Consider the following 15,769-nt stretch of genomic DNA (forward strand, 5'->3'; position numbering starts at 1 on the left):
AAATAAATTAATTAATTAATTAAGAAAAAGCGAGGCGAGATAAAATTATTCATTATTTTTAACCATAATATAATAATCTCTCTCTCTCTCTCTCTCTCTCTCTCTCTCTCTCTCTCTCTCTCCAACACAAGGAAAACACACGATTAACTACTGGATTCCCCAACACACACACACACACACACACACACACACACACACACACACACACACACACACACTCACTCACTGATTGGACAAAACTTCACAGCACCACAGCGAGGGGCGTGTCTTGTATGTTTGCTGTGGAACTGTATTGGAATTTGGCCTTTAACTGAGGGGAAAGATGCGTAGACACTGGAGTATATTAGGCCGTGCTGACACAGGGAGAGGTTAGTGTGAGGACAGAGGAGAGAGCAGAGAGGGGAAGAAGTGGCACGGAAGACAGCGAGATGGAGAAGCAGCTTTTGTTACTCGTAAGTGAAGATTAATTAGGTTAGGTTAGGTTGTGGTGTGGTGTGGTGAGTGTGACTGTGGAGGTGTGTGGTGTGGTGTGGTGAGTGTGACTGTGGAGGTGTGTTGTGTGGTGTGGTGTGGTGTGATGAGTGAGGCTGTGGAGGTGTGTGGTGTGGTGTGGTGTGGTGTGGTGAGTGTGACTGTAGAGGTGTGTTTTTTAGTGTGGTGTGTGTGGTGTGGTGAGTGTGGTCTGTCAATCTGTCTGAATTGTCAGTCTGTTAACCTCAAGACATTTTCTCCTGTTAACAATGGAGGTGTCTTATTAATCTGCCAATCTGTCAATCTCAAGACTGTTTCCCTGTTAATCTGGCACTAAAACCGTGAAAAAACATTCTTAAAAAATCCGTGTCACCTAATCACGACTGTTTCCAGAGGCCACAGAGATGATTGGCAAGCTTCTCAAAGCTGTTTCTCTTGTTAGTAATGAAGAAATCTTATTGATGTCAACAGAATATAAAAACATAACCTTAAAAATAACTTAACGAGGATTTCACAAGGCCATAGAGATTATTGGCTGGATTCTTCAGATTCATTCCGGTAGAAATGTACTTGTCACAATCTTATATAGTGTTTTCAAATTTTCAGAGATGATTAACAGGCTTCTCAAGAGTATCCTATTAATTAAAGGCTGTTCATTAGTTAGTGAAGCTATGAAAACCGAGTCTCCAAATTTTCAAAGGCGGCAGAGATGCTTAGCTGGGTTTTCAAGAGTGCCACATTAAAAAAATATATATAAAAACGAGTCTTCAAGTTTCAAAGGCCACAAAGATGCGTAGCTGGGTTTTCAAGCGTCCCACATTAAAAAGACTTAATTAGTTATTGAAGCCATAAAAACCGAGTCTTCAAATTTTCAAAGGCCACAGAGATGCTTAGCTGGATTTTGAAGTCAATATATACATGAAATCTTGTAAATCTTGTTAATCAGTTACTGGAACCATAAAGCAGTATCCTCACAAGCTGGTGTCACTGCAGCTGGAGCCCTGGGAAGTGGTGGAGGCGTGGAGGCGTGGCGGCGAAGTGTTCCGATGAGTGTGTCGCGGTGCAGTGACAAATAAATAAATAAATAAATTAAATAAATAAATAAATAGATAAATAAATAAATGAAAATAGATAAATAATAAATAAATAGATAAGTAAATAAATAAACAAAAGTAAGAAAAAAGTAAAGCGAGGCGTGAGAAATATGAGTCATTATTTTTTAACCATAATATAACACCCAGCAAGTCTCTCCCCCCCTGCCCTCTCTCCCCCCGGCCTCTCTCTCTCTCTCTCTCTCTCTCTCTCTCTCTCTCTCTCTCTCTCTCTCTCTCTCTCTCTCTCTCTCTCTCTCTCTCTCCCCAACACCAGGAAAACACAAGAATAACTACTGGATTCCCCAACACACACACACACACACACACACACACACACACACACACACACACACACACACACACACACACACACACACACACACACACACACACACACGTGGACTGTTGAGAGAGAGAGAGAGAGAGAGAGAGAGAGAGAGAGAGAGAGAGAGAGAGAAATTTCCTCGAACCTCGCTTTTCTTTTTCTTTATAGTTTATTTATTATTATTTGCTTCTTTTTGTTCTTTCCAGTGTGTGTGTGTGTGTGTGTGTGTGTGTGTGTGTCTAGGACTCTAGGTAATAGTTGTAGTAATAGCAGCAGCAACAACAGTACTATTATTATTAGTATTATTACTGTTGTTGTCGTCTGTTTGGTTGTTGTCTTTCCTGTTCCGAAGGTTGTTGATGTGTTCCTCCCACACTGCTTCCTTCCCCGCGTGTGTCAAAGCCATGTGGTTCTTGTCTTCCCCCTGTCTACTCCTGTGTCTTATGTCAGGCCCTTTCGTGTGTCGCCTCAGCAGCAGCAATAGAAGTGGTAGTAGTAGTAGTAGTAGTAGTGGTGGTGGTGGTGGTAGTGGTAGTAATAGTGGTAGTAGTAGTAGTGGTGGTGGTGGTAGTAATAGTAGTATTAATGGTGGTGGTGGTAGTGATAGTAGTAGTAGTGGTAGTGGTGGTGGTGGTAATTGTAGTGGTGGTGATGGTGGTGGTAATATTAGTAGTAGTAGTGGTAGTCGTGGTGGTGGTGGTGGTGGTGGTGGTGGTAGTAGTAATAATAATAGTAGTAGTAGTAGTAAGAGGAGGAGGAGGAGGAGGAGGAGGAGGAGGAGGAGGAGTAACCGTATTATTTCTTGTTCCCTGCAGTTTTGGTCACATTTCATTATCATTCTTGTTGTTTTCCGTGTGTGCGTCAGGCCGCCCTGTGTGTAGCATTGGTAACACTGTTGGTACTGCGACTCTTGTAAATATTTGTGCTCTCTCTCTCTCTCTCTCTCTCTCTCTCTCTCTCTCTCTCTCTCTCTCTCTCTCTCTCTCTCCTGTACTGCTTCCTGTCATTCATTCTGTGTGCTAGTGTTCTTATCTCTACTTTCATTATTTCGCTTATCTAAAATTTCTTTCGTTATTTCCCTTATCTACTGTTTCTCTTTCTTCATGTAGTGTGTCGCGTTATGTCCCTCATTTACTATTTCTTTCTTCATCGTTATTCCCTTATCTACTGTTTGTCTAGTGTGTCTCTTCGTTATTTCCTTATCTACTGTTTGTCTTTCTTCATGTAGAGTCATTCATCATTATTTCCCTTATCTACTGTTTGTTTTTCTTCATCTAGTGTGTCTCGTCGTTATTTCCCTCAGTTAGTGTTTCTCTTGGTACTGCGCTAGCCTCACTTTCTCTTGTGTTGCTTTCTGTCCTCCTTCCGTGCGTGTGCTAGTGTTCTTACTTCTTCTTTCGTTATCTGTAGTGTTTCTCTCGGCACGTGATGGCTTCTGGTGCTGCAGTAACCTCACCTTTCTCCTGGGTTGGATTCTGTCACCCTTCTGTATGCTAGTGTTCTTGTTCTTATCTTTCCTTTCGTTATTTGTAGTGTTTCTCTTGGTACGTCATGGTGTCTGGTGCTGCGCTGACCTTACCTTTCTCCTGTGTTGGATTCTGTCATCCTTGTATGTTAGTGTTCTTGTTCTTACTTTTCCTTTCGTTATTTGTAGTGTCTCTCTCGGCACGTTAGGGCGTCTGGTGCAGCGCTGACCTTACCTTTCTCCTGTGTTGGATTCTGTTCTTGTTCTTATCTTTCCTTTCGTTATTTGTAGTGTCTCTCTCGTCACGTTATCTTCTGGTGGTGCGCTAACCTCATGCCGCCATTCCCCTAGGTGCTGTACGGTCACAGGGCCTCCGTGGACTCGCTGGTGGACCTTGAGTGGAGCCAAGAGTCCCGCGTGCTGGTGCTCTACACGGGAGGCACCATTGGAATGATGAGGAACGACAGAGGACGTAAGTGTCGTCTGTTTTGTCTGCGTCCGTATCCAGAAACACTGCTCTCTCATCACGACTAACTTCCAAGGCCACAGAAATGATTAGCGGGGTTTTCCAGAATGTTTCTCCAGTTAATAATGTAGAAATCTTGTCACTCTGCCTCTAGAACCATAAAAACACTTAAAAAATATATAATAAACTTAAATAAAGCCTTTTGAAATAGTGGAGGTGAAGCACAGAAAAGTTTGAGAATACGAGTTCCGCAAGGTCCTTCACTGAAACATTACGCCGCGTCTCCACTACAAGGGCCACTCTCAGGACTGTTTCCAACGCCACATACATATCATTCTTCGTGCTTTCAGAGTGTTTTCTACAGTTAATAATGGAGAAACCTTGCTAATCTGTCACCAGAACGCTAAAGCAGAGATCATTCCTCGTGCTTTCAGAGTGTTTTCTGCTGTTGATAATGGAGAAACCTTGCTAATCTGTCACCAGAACGTTAACACAGAACATTCCTCGTGCTTTCAGAGTAATAATGGAGAAACCTTGCTAGCCTGTCACTGGAACGTTAAAAAAACACCCATGATTAATAACCCGAAGCAGTGGAGGTTGTGACATTTTTGCTCCAGAATAGTGCAAGGATTGACGCGTTCTTCAGCTTCCCTTGCTCCATCCGTCAATGTTCCTGTTGTCAAACGAGCACCAGATCTGAACCGTTCCTGCCAAAACAACGAATATCACAGAGTTGAAGCATCATTTTATTTTCTATCATTTATATTTCGATAGTTTGGTAACTTAAGGTAATATTCTGCAGCGTTTTTTACACCGCTTCTTCACTATACATTCAAAAGGCTCTAATCAAAGTGACACGGGTTTTTAAAGGTGTTTTTTTCTGATTATAGGGACAAATTAAGAGTATTTTCACATTATGGACAGGAGAAACACTCTTGAGAACACCACCAGTCATCTCTATGGCCTCTGGAAATACAGTAGCTGTGGTGTGTGTGTGAGAGAGAGAGAGAGAGAGAGAGAGAGAGAGAGAGAGAGAGAGAGAGAGAGAGAGAGAGAGAGCCTTTCTGAATACTGGACTGCCCTTCACAATGTATGGGGACAGTGAAAACACACACACACACACACACACACACACACACACACACACACACACACACACACACACACACACACACACACACACACACACTCACTCACTCACTCACTCACTCACTCTCTCTCTCTCTCTCTCTCTCTCTCTCTCTCTCTCTCTCTCTCTCTCTCTGCCTTGGTGAACACACACACACACACACACACACACACACACACACACACACACACAGCGGAAAGTGAAAGTGTTAAGATATTCTACTGTTTCGGTCTATCTGATGCTCTGGCCGTGTTCCCGCTGAGGCCTCTGCTCGCTGCGTGTATACTGTCCTGACTTACTTCACGTACTATTAGAAAGCTCAGACCTGGTATGTACAAGCCTGACTCACTGAAACACAACACAGTAGAAACATTATCTATTTGACACAGGAGCAGGAGCGCGACTTGATATTGATAGACTGCTGTACTTGTAGTCTTGTCTTCACTTGGAGGAAAATAAGGTGTGTGTCTGAGAGAGAGAGAGAGAGAGAGAGAGAGAGAGAGAGAGAGAGAGAGAGAGAGAGAGAGAGAGAGAGCGCTACTTATTGTTACAATGAATTGTCGTGTGCATGTAGAAAGTCGACATGATGTGTGGACAAGGCGAGCGACAAACAGCAAGTATGGTTTCTTTCAATTTCTTTTGGGACTGTCACACCTTAGTCGCATTTTTATCTTTATTTTTCTTCACCTCCGGCCACTGTTCTTAAATAAACAAATAGATAAATCAGTCAATAAATGTAAACAGGTGAAAGTAAAGGTGGGACGTGTGAGGCTGCTGTCCTGAGCTGCTGTAGGTGTGCTGGACGAGCCGCCGGGCCAGCAGGCAGGGCTCACTCAAAGGCAGTGTTCCAAGTTCCATACTCTAATGACTCGCCTCACTACAAATATCACTGGAGCGACGCGCAGGGAGCGTATGGATGTGTGCTGCGTGTTGTCTGTGTGTGCAGTACTTAGTGCCTGCTGGTCGGCGGCACAGCAGTGGGAGTGGTGGGTGGTTGGGTGAGGGTGTGTCTTGTTACGTGGCGGCGGGCGGGGGCGTGTCGGCGGCGCAGCAGTGGGTGTAGGGGTGTCCCGTCACGTGGCGGCGGGCGGGGGCGTGTCGGCGGCGCAGGAGTGGGTGGAGGTGTGTCCCGTCACGTGGCGGCGGGCGGGGGCGGGTCGGCGGCGCAGCACTGGGAGTGGTAGGTGGGTGGGGGTGTGTCCCGTCACGTGGCGGCGGGCGGGGGCGTGTCGGCGGCGCAGCAGTGGGAGTGGTGTAGGGCCAGACGCGCGTTGCACGCCAGGTTCCAGATCATGTTTACCGCGGCGCGCTCGACGTCTTTGCCCGGGTGCTGGAAATCTCTGCATCCCCACTCCCGAGGCACGAGGGCGTCCAGGCCGGCGCGGTGCAGGGCGCGGCACTCTGTATACTGGCGCAGTGCCAGCACGGTGCGTGAGTCCCACAGCCACACGTCGCCGCCACCCAGCCGCTTCCACGACGCCACGTTCATCATGTCTAGGGCGGCGTTGGGGACGCCACGAGTGGCCAGCCACGGCTTGATGGGCCCGTGCACGTGCCACAGCACGCGGACGCGACGGGCCAGCGCCTGCAGCACCGGCCCCATCACGTTGAGGGTGTTTACGAAGCCCTCCACGGCCTCGTCGTCGTCCTCTAGGGAAGTGTCCCACATCCCGCTGCTCGCGCACACCACATTAGGGGGAGGCCCGTCCCCAGCCCGCGGCCCAGCGCGCCCCGCAGCCCACGCCTCCAGCAGGTCCCTCGCTCCCTGGTGGGTCACGTCTGTGAAGTTGCGCGGCTTGTGTAGGAAGGCGGACCAGTGGAAACTGAGGTCCAGGCCATCAGCCTGCACGGGCGTGTCGTACTTGGCGGGCATGTCCAGGAAGCGGAGCGCCTCGTCCTCGTCCCCGCCCTCCACGCGGTAGTGCAGTGCTCCGCGTGTGCTGCGCACCATCTCCTGCAGAGTGTTGCGCACCAGGGAGTCTCCCACGAAGGCCAGGCGCAGCGGCGACCCCGTGGCAGCCAGGTGGCGGCGGGCGCAGGTGGCCACGTCTTGGGGTGCGTAGTGGTGCAGGGCGCAGGGCAACAATGGCGCCATGTGTCCCACGCGGCTGGCAGAGGCGTTGCCCTGCACACTGCCATCCGGCGACACATTCACCTGAAAGAGGCGTGGCAGGTAGCGCGCCAGCGTGGCCAGGTGTGGCATGAGGGGCTGGTCTCCGCGCACCCGCCCGGCGCCCACACCAGCCACCGCGGAAGTCCACGCCGCGTCACCGTTCCACAACGCCGCCACGCTCGAAAGGCCGCACGCGCCCACGCTGAACACTGCGCGGCACCCGCACGACGCGGGCGGTGGCCACCCTCCGTTTGCCTTGTCCGGCGCTGCGCCCGCGGCGTCCCGGCCTGCCCACCCCACCTCCTCCGCACCGCCCGCCCTCCGTGCCGCGGCAACTCCAACACAGCCGCGCCTTGTTCCAGCCACCGCCTTCGCCACCACCATCACCGCCACCACCACTGTCACCGCCGCTACAATCGCCACTACCTGCGGGGCCCTGCGCCACCTGGAACACACACACACACACACACACACACACACACACACACACACACACACACACACACACACACACACATTATTATTGTCATTAATATTATTATGGAAGTTATCTTTTTATCATTATTTCATTTAGGATGTGTGAAAACCGGCTGAATCATACTCACCACCACCACCACCACCACCACCACCACCACCACACACACGTTACCACCAGCATCACCACCACCCACTCACCACCACTATCACCACCACCACCTACTCACCACCGTCTGATTACTGTCACTGGTAACATTGCCCTTCATATTCCGTCTGGCATCACCAACACCAACACCAACACCACAGACCACCACCACCACCACCACCACCACCACCACTCTTACTATTTTCACTAGAAACTCTTTCCTGCAACGTTGCCATGGTATCCATTTTCATTTTCATTTTCCTCTTCCTCTCTCTCTCTCTCTCTCTCTCTCTCTCTCTCTCTCTCTCTCTCTCTCTCTCACACACACACACACACACACACACACACACACACACACACACACACACACACACACACACACACACACACACACACACACGTAGAACAGTATACAGTAGGTAATATAGCTTTCCTGCTGGTGACACGCTCGCCCCACACCACTCCTCTCTCCTTCCTTGTTAAACTGTTACTAAAAATTGTCAAATCACTCAAAGTAACCTCCAAACTTCATTAAAGCCTTCAGCAACATAAGACGTTTTCATGTTTATTCGGCTTACTATTTGGTGATTTGATACAGCTTCAGAAACTTGTGTGCGGATTGAAATAGTGAAGACTCCGGCTGTTAATCTTCTGACCTCCAAAGAGTCTTCCCAACGCAAACAAAACCGGCTGTTAATCTTCTGACCTGCATAGAAGATTAAAGGCCTCAGTCTTCACTATTTTAATCCCCATAAAAGTTCCTGAAGCTTTATAGAATCACCACATAGTAACCAGAATGAAGATGAGAACGTGTGGTACTGAAGAGGTTAATCCCTTCAGTACCGTGACACGTTTTTTATATTCACTGTGCTTACCATTTGTTGAGTTTATACAGCTTCAGAAATTCATATGGAGAGTACGATGGTGGAGACTCTGGCCATTATTCTTCTGAGCTCTATCTATAGACCCTTCCTGGTGTAAATAAAATCGTCTAATCATATTCAAAACTCGTGGCAAAAATGCGTCCCAGTACTGAAGGGGTTAACTACACATTATAATTGAAAAGTTTCCTGATCTCGGGTCGGTTTAAAATGTCCGTATTCAGAAACGCCTTACTCTCACCGTGACAGTTTTCCAAGGCCACAGAGAAGACTACCCAGGTTTTGAAGACAGTTTCTCCGTATAACACTTTATAAATCTTGCCAGTCCATCACCGGAGCCATAAGAATACGCTTAAAAACAAACATCATCAACAAAAGCCTTTGGAAAGCAGTGATGGTGAGAGAGCAAAGCGTTTATGAATACAGGCCTTACTTAAATCAGACGGACGTGGTTCTTACAATCCACACCCGCGATGACCCGCTGTGACTCCCGCGCACTTTGCTTTGCTAAGTCTCAGAATCGCACTCCGTCTTTGCAATGCCGCAGATACAATGGAAAAGTTCACAGCACAGACAATAATATATTTTTTCTTTTAATTTTCATCAACAACGATTGATTTAATCTTATATTTTTATTATGATTTTATTTGTTATGTTTTATATAAACAAATTTGAGTAGCTTTTTAAACAGTGGAGTCCTCAAAACTACATGTCAAAACTACATGAGAGAGAGAGAGAGAGAGAGAGAGAGAGAGAGAGAGAGAGAGAGAGAGAGAGAGAGAGAGACAGACAGACAGACAGACAGACAGACAGACAGTGTGTGTGTGTGTGTGTGTGTGTGTGTGTGTGTGACAGTGGTGCGTCCAACACCCCCTCAGTGCTGACTGGCAGTCGGTCCATGCAACAAATACAGCGTGACGTCACGTGCAAATCTGATAAGCTTATCGCTGGAAGTGAGCAGCCTGTGTTGTCAGGCTTTGGATGCAGCCACACCCACAATGCACCAGCGGTCTGTGTGTGGGTTCCAGCCAGCGCTGAGACTGAAAACTCAACCTCGTTCCGCCAATCTTGACCCGGCAAGCTAAAGTACAGTACACTACATTACAGCACACTACACTACACCACACTACAATATAGTACACAACAGCACACTACAGTACAGGACACTACACTACAGTACACTACAGCACACTACAGTACATACAGTACATACATACTTACAGTTAGTCTCCATGACCCCCAGGAAAGGTCGTCAGTTTGGGAACCACTGCATTACAGTCTGTTCAACGTGAAAACACTTTTGAAAACCTGTTTGTGTGTGTGTGTGTGTGTGTGTGTGATTCACCATCACGGTCGCCTGCTGGTCATCCAGCCAGTCTTCCTCATTACGGAGCGAGCTCAGAGCTCATAGACTGATCTTCGGGTAGGACTGAGACCACATCACACACAACACACACCGGGAAAGCGAGGTCACAACCCCTCGAGTTACATCCCCTACCTATTTACTGCTAGGTGAACACACCCCACACATTAAGAGGCTTGCCCATTTGCCTCGCCGCTTCCCGAGACTCGAACCCAAGCCCTCTCGATTGTGAGTCGAGCTTGCTAACTACTACAATACGCGATGTATTTTACCTAGTTGTATTTACCTAGATGTAGTTTTACAGGGCCTGGGCTTTACGCTGGTGTGGCCCTGTCTCCATATCTACACTTATCCAATTTCTCTTAAAACTATGCACACTCGTTGCTGACACCACTTCCTCACTCAAACTGTTCCAAGTCTCAACACATCTTTGCGGGAGACTATATTTTTTAACATCTCTCAGACATCGTCCCTTCCTCAGTTTTTTACTATGCGATCTTGTGCTTCAAATGTCATTCTTCTCTCAGGATCAGTTTCTCATTATCCACTTGATCCATTCCATTGATCAGTTTATAAACTTGTATCAGATCCCCTCTCTCCCTTCTCTATTCCAGTGTGTGTGTGTGTGTGTGTGTGTGTGTGTGTGTGTGTACCTTCCATTGCAACATGCTAAACAACCACAAAAACTGTAGCAACATCCACCAGAGTAGGGAAGGGCAAACTTTTCCATGCAAGGGCCCCTTCAGAAAAAAAAAAAAAAAAAAATCATAGGGCCACACTATGTATTAATCCAAAGCCATTGATATTCAAAACAGACAAAATGAAAGGCTTAAAGGAAAAGCTACTCTACCATGCGCACACACACACACACACACACACACACACACACACACACACACACACACACGCGTAGTAGTTTTTTTTTTTTTTACGTAGGGAAGAGGGCCAGCCAAGGGCAAAAAAAAAAAAGAAAGTTAGAAAAAGGCCCACTTGAGCGCTGGCTCTCCAAAGACTTCAAAAAGTGCCAAAACCGTCAGCCAGAATTAGGGGAGCAAATGCCTCGATACCTCCTCTTAAAAGAAGACAAGTTGTAGGAATTCGGAAATACAGATGCAGGAGGGAGTTCCAGAGTTTACCAGTGAAAGGGATGAATGATTGAGCGTACTTGCATTAGAGAGTTGGACAGAATAGGGATGAGAGGAAGAAGAAAGCCTTGTGCAGCGTGGCCGCAGGAGGAGGGGAGGCATGCAGTTAGCAAGATCAGTAGAACAGTTACCATGAAAATAGCGATAAAATATAGAAAGGGATGCAACATTTCGGCGGTGAGAAAGAGACTGAAGACAGTTAGTCAGAGGAGGGAGTTGATGAGACGAAGAGCTGATTCCACCCTATCAAGCAAAGCTGTGTGACTGGAACCCCCAAACATGCGAAGAGTACTCCATACAGGGACGGATAAGGCCCTTATACAGAGTAAGCAGTTGGAGGGCGAGAAAACTGTCGGAGACGCCTCAGAACACCTAATTTCATAGCAAGAGATGAGATGTGAAGTTTCCAGTTAAGATTATGAGCAAAGGACAGACCGAAGATATTCATTGTGGAAGAGGGAGACAGTTGAGTGTCATTGAAGAAGAGGGGATAGTTGTCTGGAAGGTTGTGTCGTGATAGATGGAGGAATTGAGTTTTTGAGGCATTGAAAACTACTAGATTTTCTCTGTAGTGGTTAGCACGCTTGACTCACAATCGAGAGGACCGGGTTCGAGTCCCGGGGCGGCGAGGCAAATGGGCAAGCCTCTTAATGTGTGGCCCTTGTTCACCTAGCAGTAAATAGGTACGGGATGTAACTCGAGGGGGTTGTGGCCCCGCTTTCCCCGTGTGTGGAGTGTGTTGTGGTCTCAGTCCTACCCGAAGATCGGTCTATGAGCTCTGAGCTCGCTCCGTAATGGGGAAGACTGGCTGGGTGACCAGCAGGCGACCGAGATGAATGAATTACACACACACACACACACACACACACACACACACACACACACACACACACACACACACACACACACACACACACACACACACACACACACACACACACACACACACACACAAACCTGCAGGAAAGAAAAAGAAAAAAAAAAGCAAATTGTTGACGAGATTATTTGGCGTTGCTTGGTATCTTTCTCTTTCATATTTACTATTATTTGGAGGGCCGCATGAATTCCTTTGGCGGGCCGCATGCATCTCGTGGACCGTTTGCCCACATCTTCACTAGCGCCTGTTAAATAACCACTACAACCATGAAAGCACTCTTAAAAACCCTGATAACATTCACCACAGCACTAGACCCTGTTCAGTACAAAACACACCCTTGAAAACCTCAGTAACTTTCACCAGAGCCTCTTGAAATATCTCTTAGAATCATGAAAAACATCCTTGAATGCCCTAATAACTCCCTCCACATAGAAAGAAGACGAAACGATCCAATGAACCGTTTCACACCACGCAATGATACAATGAACCTTGCTACAACACGGTCGGACTGTCCTCGATCATCAATGTTTACAGACACATTGTGAGTGGGAGTGTTGATTGGGAGAGGGAGGGAAAGATGGGAGACGCATGAAGTAATTTGGCATTGTTTAACCGTTGCAGGTCTGGTTCCCATCCCTCACGAAATGGAGATGAACATTCGGCGCTACCCACACATGCACGACGAGCTGTACGCCGAGAAGAGGTTCAACAACTCTGTCACGCAGCCGCTGGTCCTCCCGTGAGTCAGTCCTGTATTCTCAAACACTTGTAGAGTAGAGGAGGATAGTCTGCCTGCGATACATTAAGCAAACAATATGAACTACGAAACAACTCTGTCACGCAGCCGCTGGTCCTCCCGTGAGTCAGTCCTGTATTCTCAAACACTTGTATATAGAAGAGAAGGATAGTCTGCGATACCTTAAGCAAACAATATGAACTACGAAACCTCCAGTCCTCTTATGTGCTTCACCGCCACTATTTTAATGAGCTTTATTTAAATTTACACTAGTTTTTAAGGTGTTTTGCGGTTCTAGAGGCAGAGTGACCAGATTTTTACATTATTGACGTGAGAAACACCCTTAACCCCTTCAATACGGTGACGCCTATGTAGGCGTCATGAAGCCCTAGTAGCATATACGGTGACGCCTACGCAGGTGTCATATTTCTTTTCTGAGCTTTCTTCAGTTCAGTTGTCCCGTATAGTGTGTTGGATACCAACTATACATGCCGTATGCTGTCCTTGAAATCCTAGTGCTCCTCCCACCATCCTTGTCTCCACCAATCACTAAAGATAAGCTACATGCGTCCCGCCTTGTGTCTAAAATTACCTAATGGCATAGACTGTTCCCATCTCTCTCTCTCTCTCTCTCTCTCTCTCTCTCTCTCTCTCTCTCTCTCTCTCTCTCGAAAGATAAGTTACATGCGTCCGGCCTTGTAACATTCGTGAAAACACACACAACACACACACACACACACACACACACACACACACACACACACACACACACACACACACACACACAACATTTTCTAATCTCTCTCTCTCTCTCTCTCTCTCTCTCTCTCTCTCTCTCTCTCTCTCTCTCTCTCTCTCTCTCTCTCTCTCTCTCTCCTTCCTCTCCTTCCCTCCCCTCTTCCTCTCGAAAGATAAGCTACATGCGTCCCGCTTGTCTAAAATATTAGCAAATGTCACTCTCTCTCTCTCTCTCTCTCTCTCTCTCTCTCTCTCTCTCTCTCTCTCTCTCTCTCTCTCTCTCTCTCTCGAAGAGAGAAGCGTCCACTTTCCTCTTCAAAGGCGATATAGTGACTAGAAAATAGCAGCATAATACACAAAGACGACAAGTATGACAAACTTGCACGAGTTTCCCGCGCTCGGGCGCGCGGCACTACCACCCGTATATCATACAGGCGGGCTTTTTTAACATCCGGCTCGAAGGGGTTAAAAACCCTGCTAATCATCTCTTTGGCCTTGGAAAATAACCTTGGTGAGAACAAAGCGTTTCTGAATACATACCTCGATCCACTCTCACTTCGACGATTTTCCAAGACCACCAAGACGACTAGAAAGTGTTCAAGACAGTTTCTCCTCTTGATAATCTAGAAATTTTGGCAAATCTATCACCAGAACCATAAAGATACCCTCAAAAACACCAGATCTTCAACTGGAGCCTTTGGAAAGCAGTGATGGTGAGAGAGTAGAACGTTTCAGAGTAAGAATCCACGCACACAGTTCACTACGTCACAGAGCGTACCGGGACCACTAGGCTTGCTCACTACGACTATTTCCAAAAGCCACATAACTTAACTAGGTTCTCAACACAGTCTTTCTCCTGTTATTGTTATTTATTTTCAAAGCCCATATAGATGATTAACCTTTTCCTCTATTGTGTTTCTCCTGTTGATAATGTAGAAATCTTGTTAAAGTGTCACTAGAACCGTAAAAACACCCTTAAAACCCTTTGTAACTTCACCATAACTATTTTCAAAGACCACAGATTAAACTAGGTAAATTCTAAAGACTGTTTCCCTTGTTTTAAATGTAGAAATCTCGTTAACCTGTCACTAGAACCGTAAAAACATCCTTAAAACCTTTGTAACTTCACTATAACGATTTTCAAAGACCACAGATTAAACTAGGTAAATTCTAAAGACTGTTTCCCTTGTTATAAATGTAGAAATCTCGTTAACTTGTCACTAGAACTGTAAAAATACCCTTGAAAACCATTAGAACTACACATAACTATATTTCAAACGCCATAGAAATATTAACGAGGTTCCCAAGAGTGTTTCTCCTGATGATAATGTAGAAATCGTGTCAATCTCTCACTAGAACTGTACAAAATCAGCTGAATTCTAAAGATAGTTTGTCCTGTTATAAAATGTGGAAATTATGTTAAGCTGTCACTAAAGTAATTAAATGTCGTTTTCTAAATGTTATGCCCTAATAATCTCTCTCTCTCTCTCTCTCTCTCTCTCTCCTCGTCAGGGAGTGTCAGGGTGAGCGGCGCAGGGTGGTGTACTGGGTGTATGAGTATGATCCCTTGCTTGATTCCTCCAACATGACCATGGACGACTGGATCAGAGTGGCCAAGGACATCAGGGTGCGTCGTGGTGGTGGTGGTGGTGGTTGGGGAAAGAAGGAAAGAAGTTTAAAAGAAGTTGAATTTGCTTAGGGAAAGGAAAGATATCGTGGAAAAATGTATTAGAAAGGAGTATTAGTTTTATTTTAGGTTACGTTAAAGGTAAAACTGGTGGTGGTGGTGGTGGTGGTGGTGGGAAGGAGTGCCAGGGGTTATAGAGTTTAAAAGAAGAGGAATTTGCTCAGAGAAAAAGAAAGTTACTGTGGAAAAATGTATTAGAAAGGAGTATTAGTTTTATTTTATGTTACGTTAAAGGTAAAACTAGTGGTGGTGGTGGTGGGAAGGAGTGGAGTACCAGGGTTATAGAGTGTAAAAGAAGAGGAATTTGCTTAGGGAAAGGAAAGATATCGTGGAAAAATGTATTAGAAAGGAGTATTAGTTTTATTTTAGGTTAGTTAAGGTTAACGTAAAACTAGTACCACGGTTATAGAGTGTAAAAGAAGTGGAATTTGCTAAGGGAAAGTTAAGTTATTGTGAAAAAATGTATAGGAAGGAGTATTTGTTTGATTTTAGTTAGGTTAGATAAGGTTTAGTTAGGTAAGGTTAAGTTAGGTTAGGTTGAAGTTGGGTTGGGTTATAAATATATTTTCTATTCCTCTGTGTTGAAAATAGTTTGTTGTTGTTGTTGTTATTATTATTATTATTATTATTATTATTATTATTATTATTATTATTATT

At 46.0% G+C, this 15,769-nt stretch overlaps 2 protein-coding genes across 5 annotated transcripts in view; one reads left to right on the forward strand and one right to left on the reverse strand.

The window, feature by feature from the left end:
- The window catches only part of LOC123516084 (L-asparaginase 1-like), a 76,319-nt gene that overhangs the window by 5,309 nt on the left and 55,241 nt on the right, over window positions 1–15,769 (forward strand). For 2 of the 4 annotated variants that reach the window (XM_045275159.1, XM_045275148.1), the window contains exons 2-4: window positions 3,707–3,827; window positions 12,573–12,690; window positions 14,938–15,052. In XM_045275159.1, coding sequence (XP_045131094.1) covers window positions 3,707–3,827; window positions 12,573–12,690; window positions 14,938–15,052 — 354 coding nt within the window. Of the gene's footprint in view, window positions 1–299; window positions 453–3,706; window positions 3,828–12,572; window positions 12,691–14,937; window positions 15,053–15,769 lie in introns of those variants that run through there. The other 2 variants (XM_045275170.1, XM_045275178.1) reach the window with 2 other exon arrangements.
- On the reverse strand, window positions 5,098–7,687 carry LOC123516093. Its single transcript, XM_045275192.1, has one exon. The coding sequence runs from the start codon at window positions 7,445–7,447 to the stop codon at window positions 6,155–6,157; it is 1,293 nt and encodes a 430-aa protein (XP_045131127.1). The 5' UTR covers window positions 7,448–7,687; the 3' UTR covers window positions 5,098–6,154.

Source organism: Portunus trituberculatus, chromosome 5, assembly GCF_017591435.1.
Source record: "Portunus trituberculatus isolate SZX2019 chromosome 5, ASM1759143v1, whole genome shotgun sequence".
Lineage (NCBI taxonomy): Eukaryota > Metazoa > Arthropoda > Malacostraca > Decapoda > Portunidae > Portunus > Portunus trituberculatus.

Coding starts and splice junctions, on each gene's coding strand:
- LOC123516093 (XM_045275192.1), bottom strand. CDS start 7,447: ATGGTGGTGGCGAAGGCGGTGGCTGGAACAAGGCGCGGCTGTGTTGGA.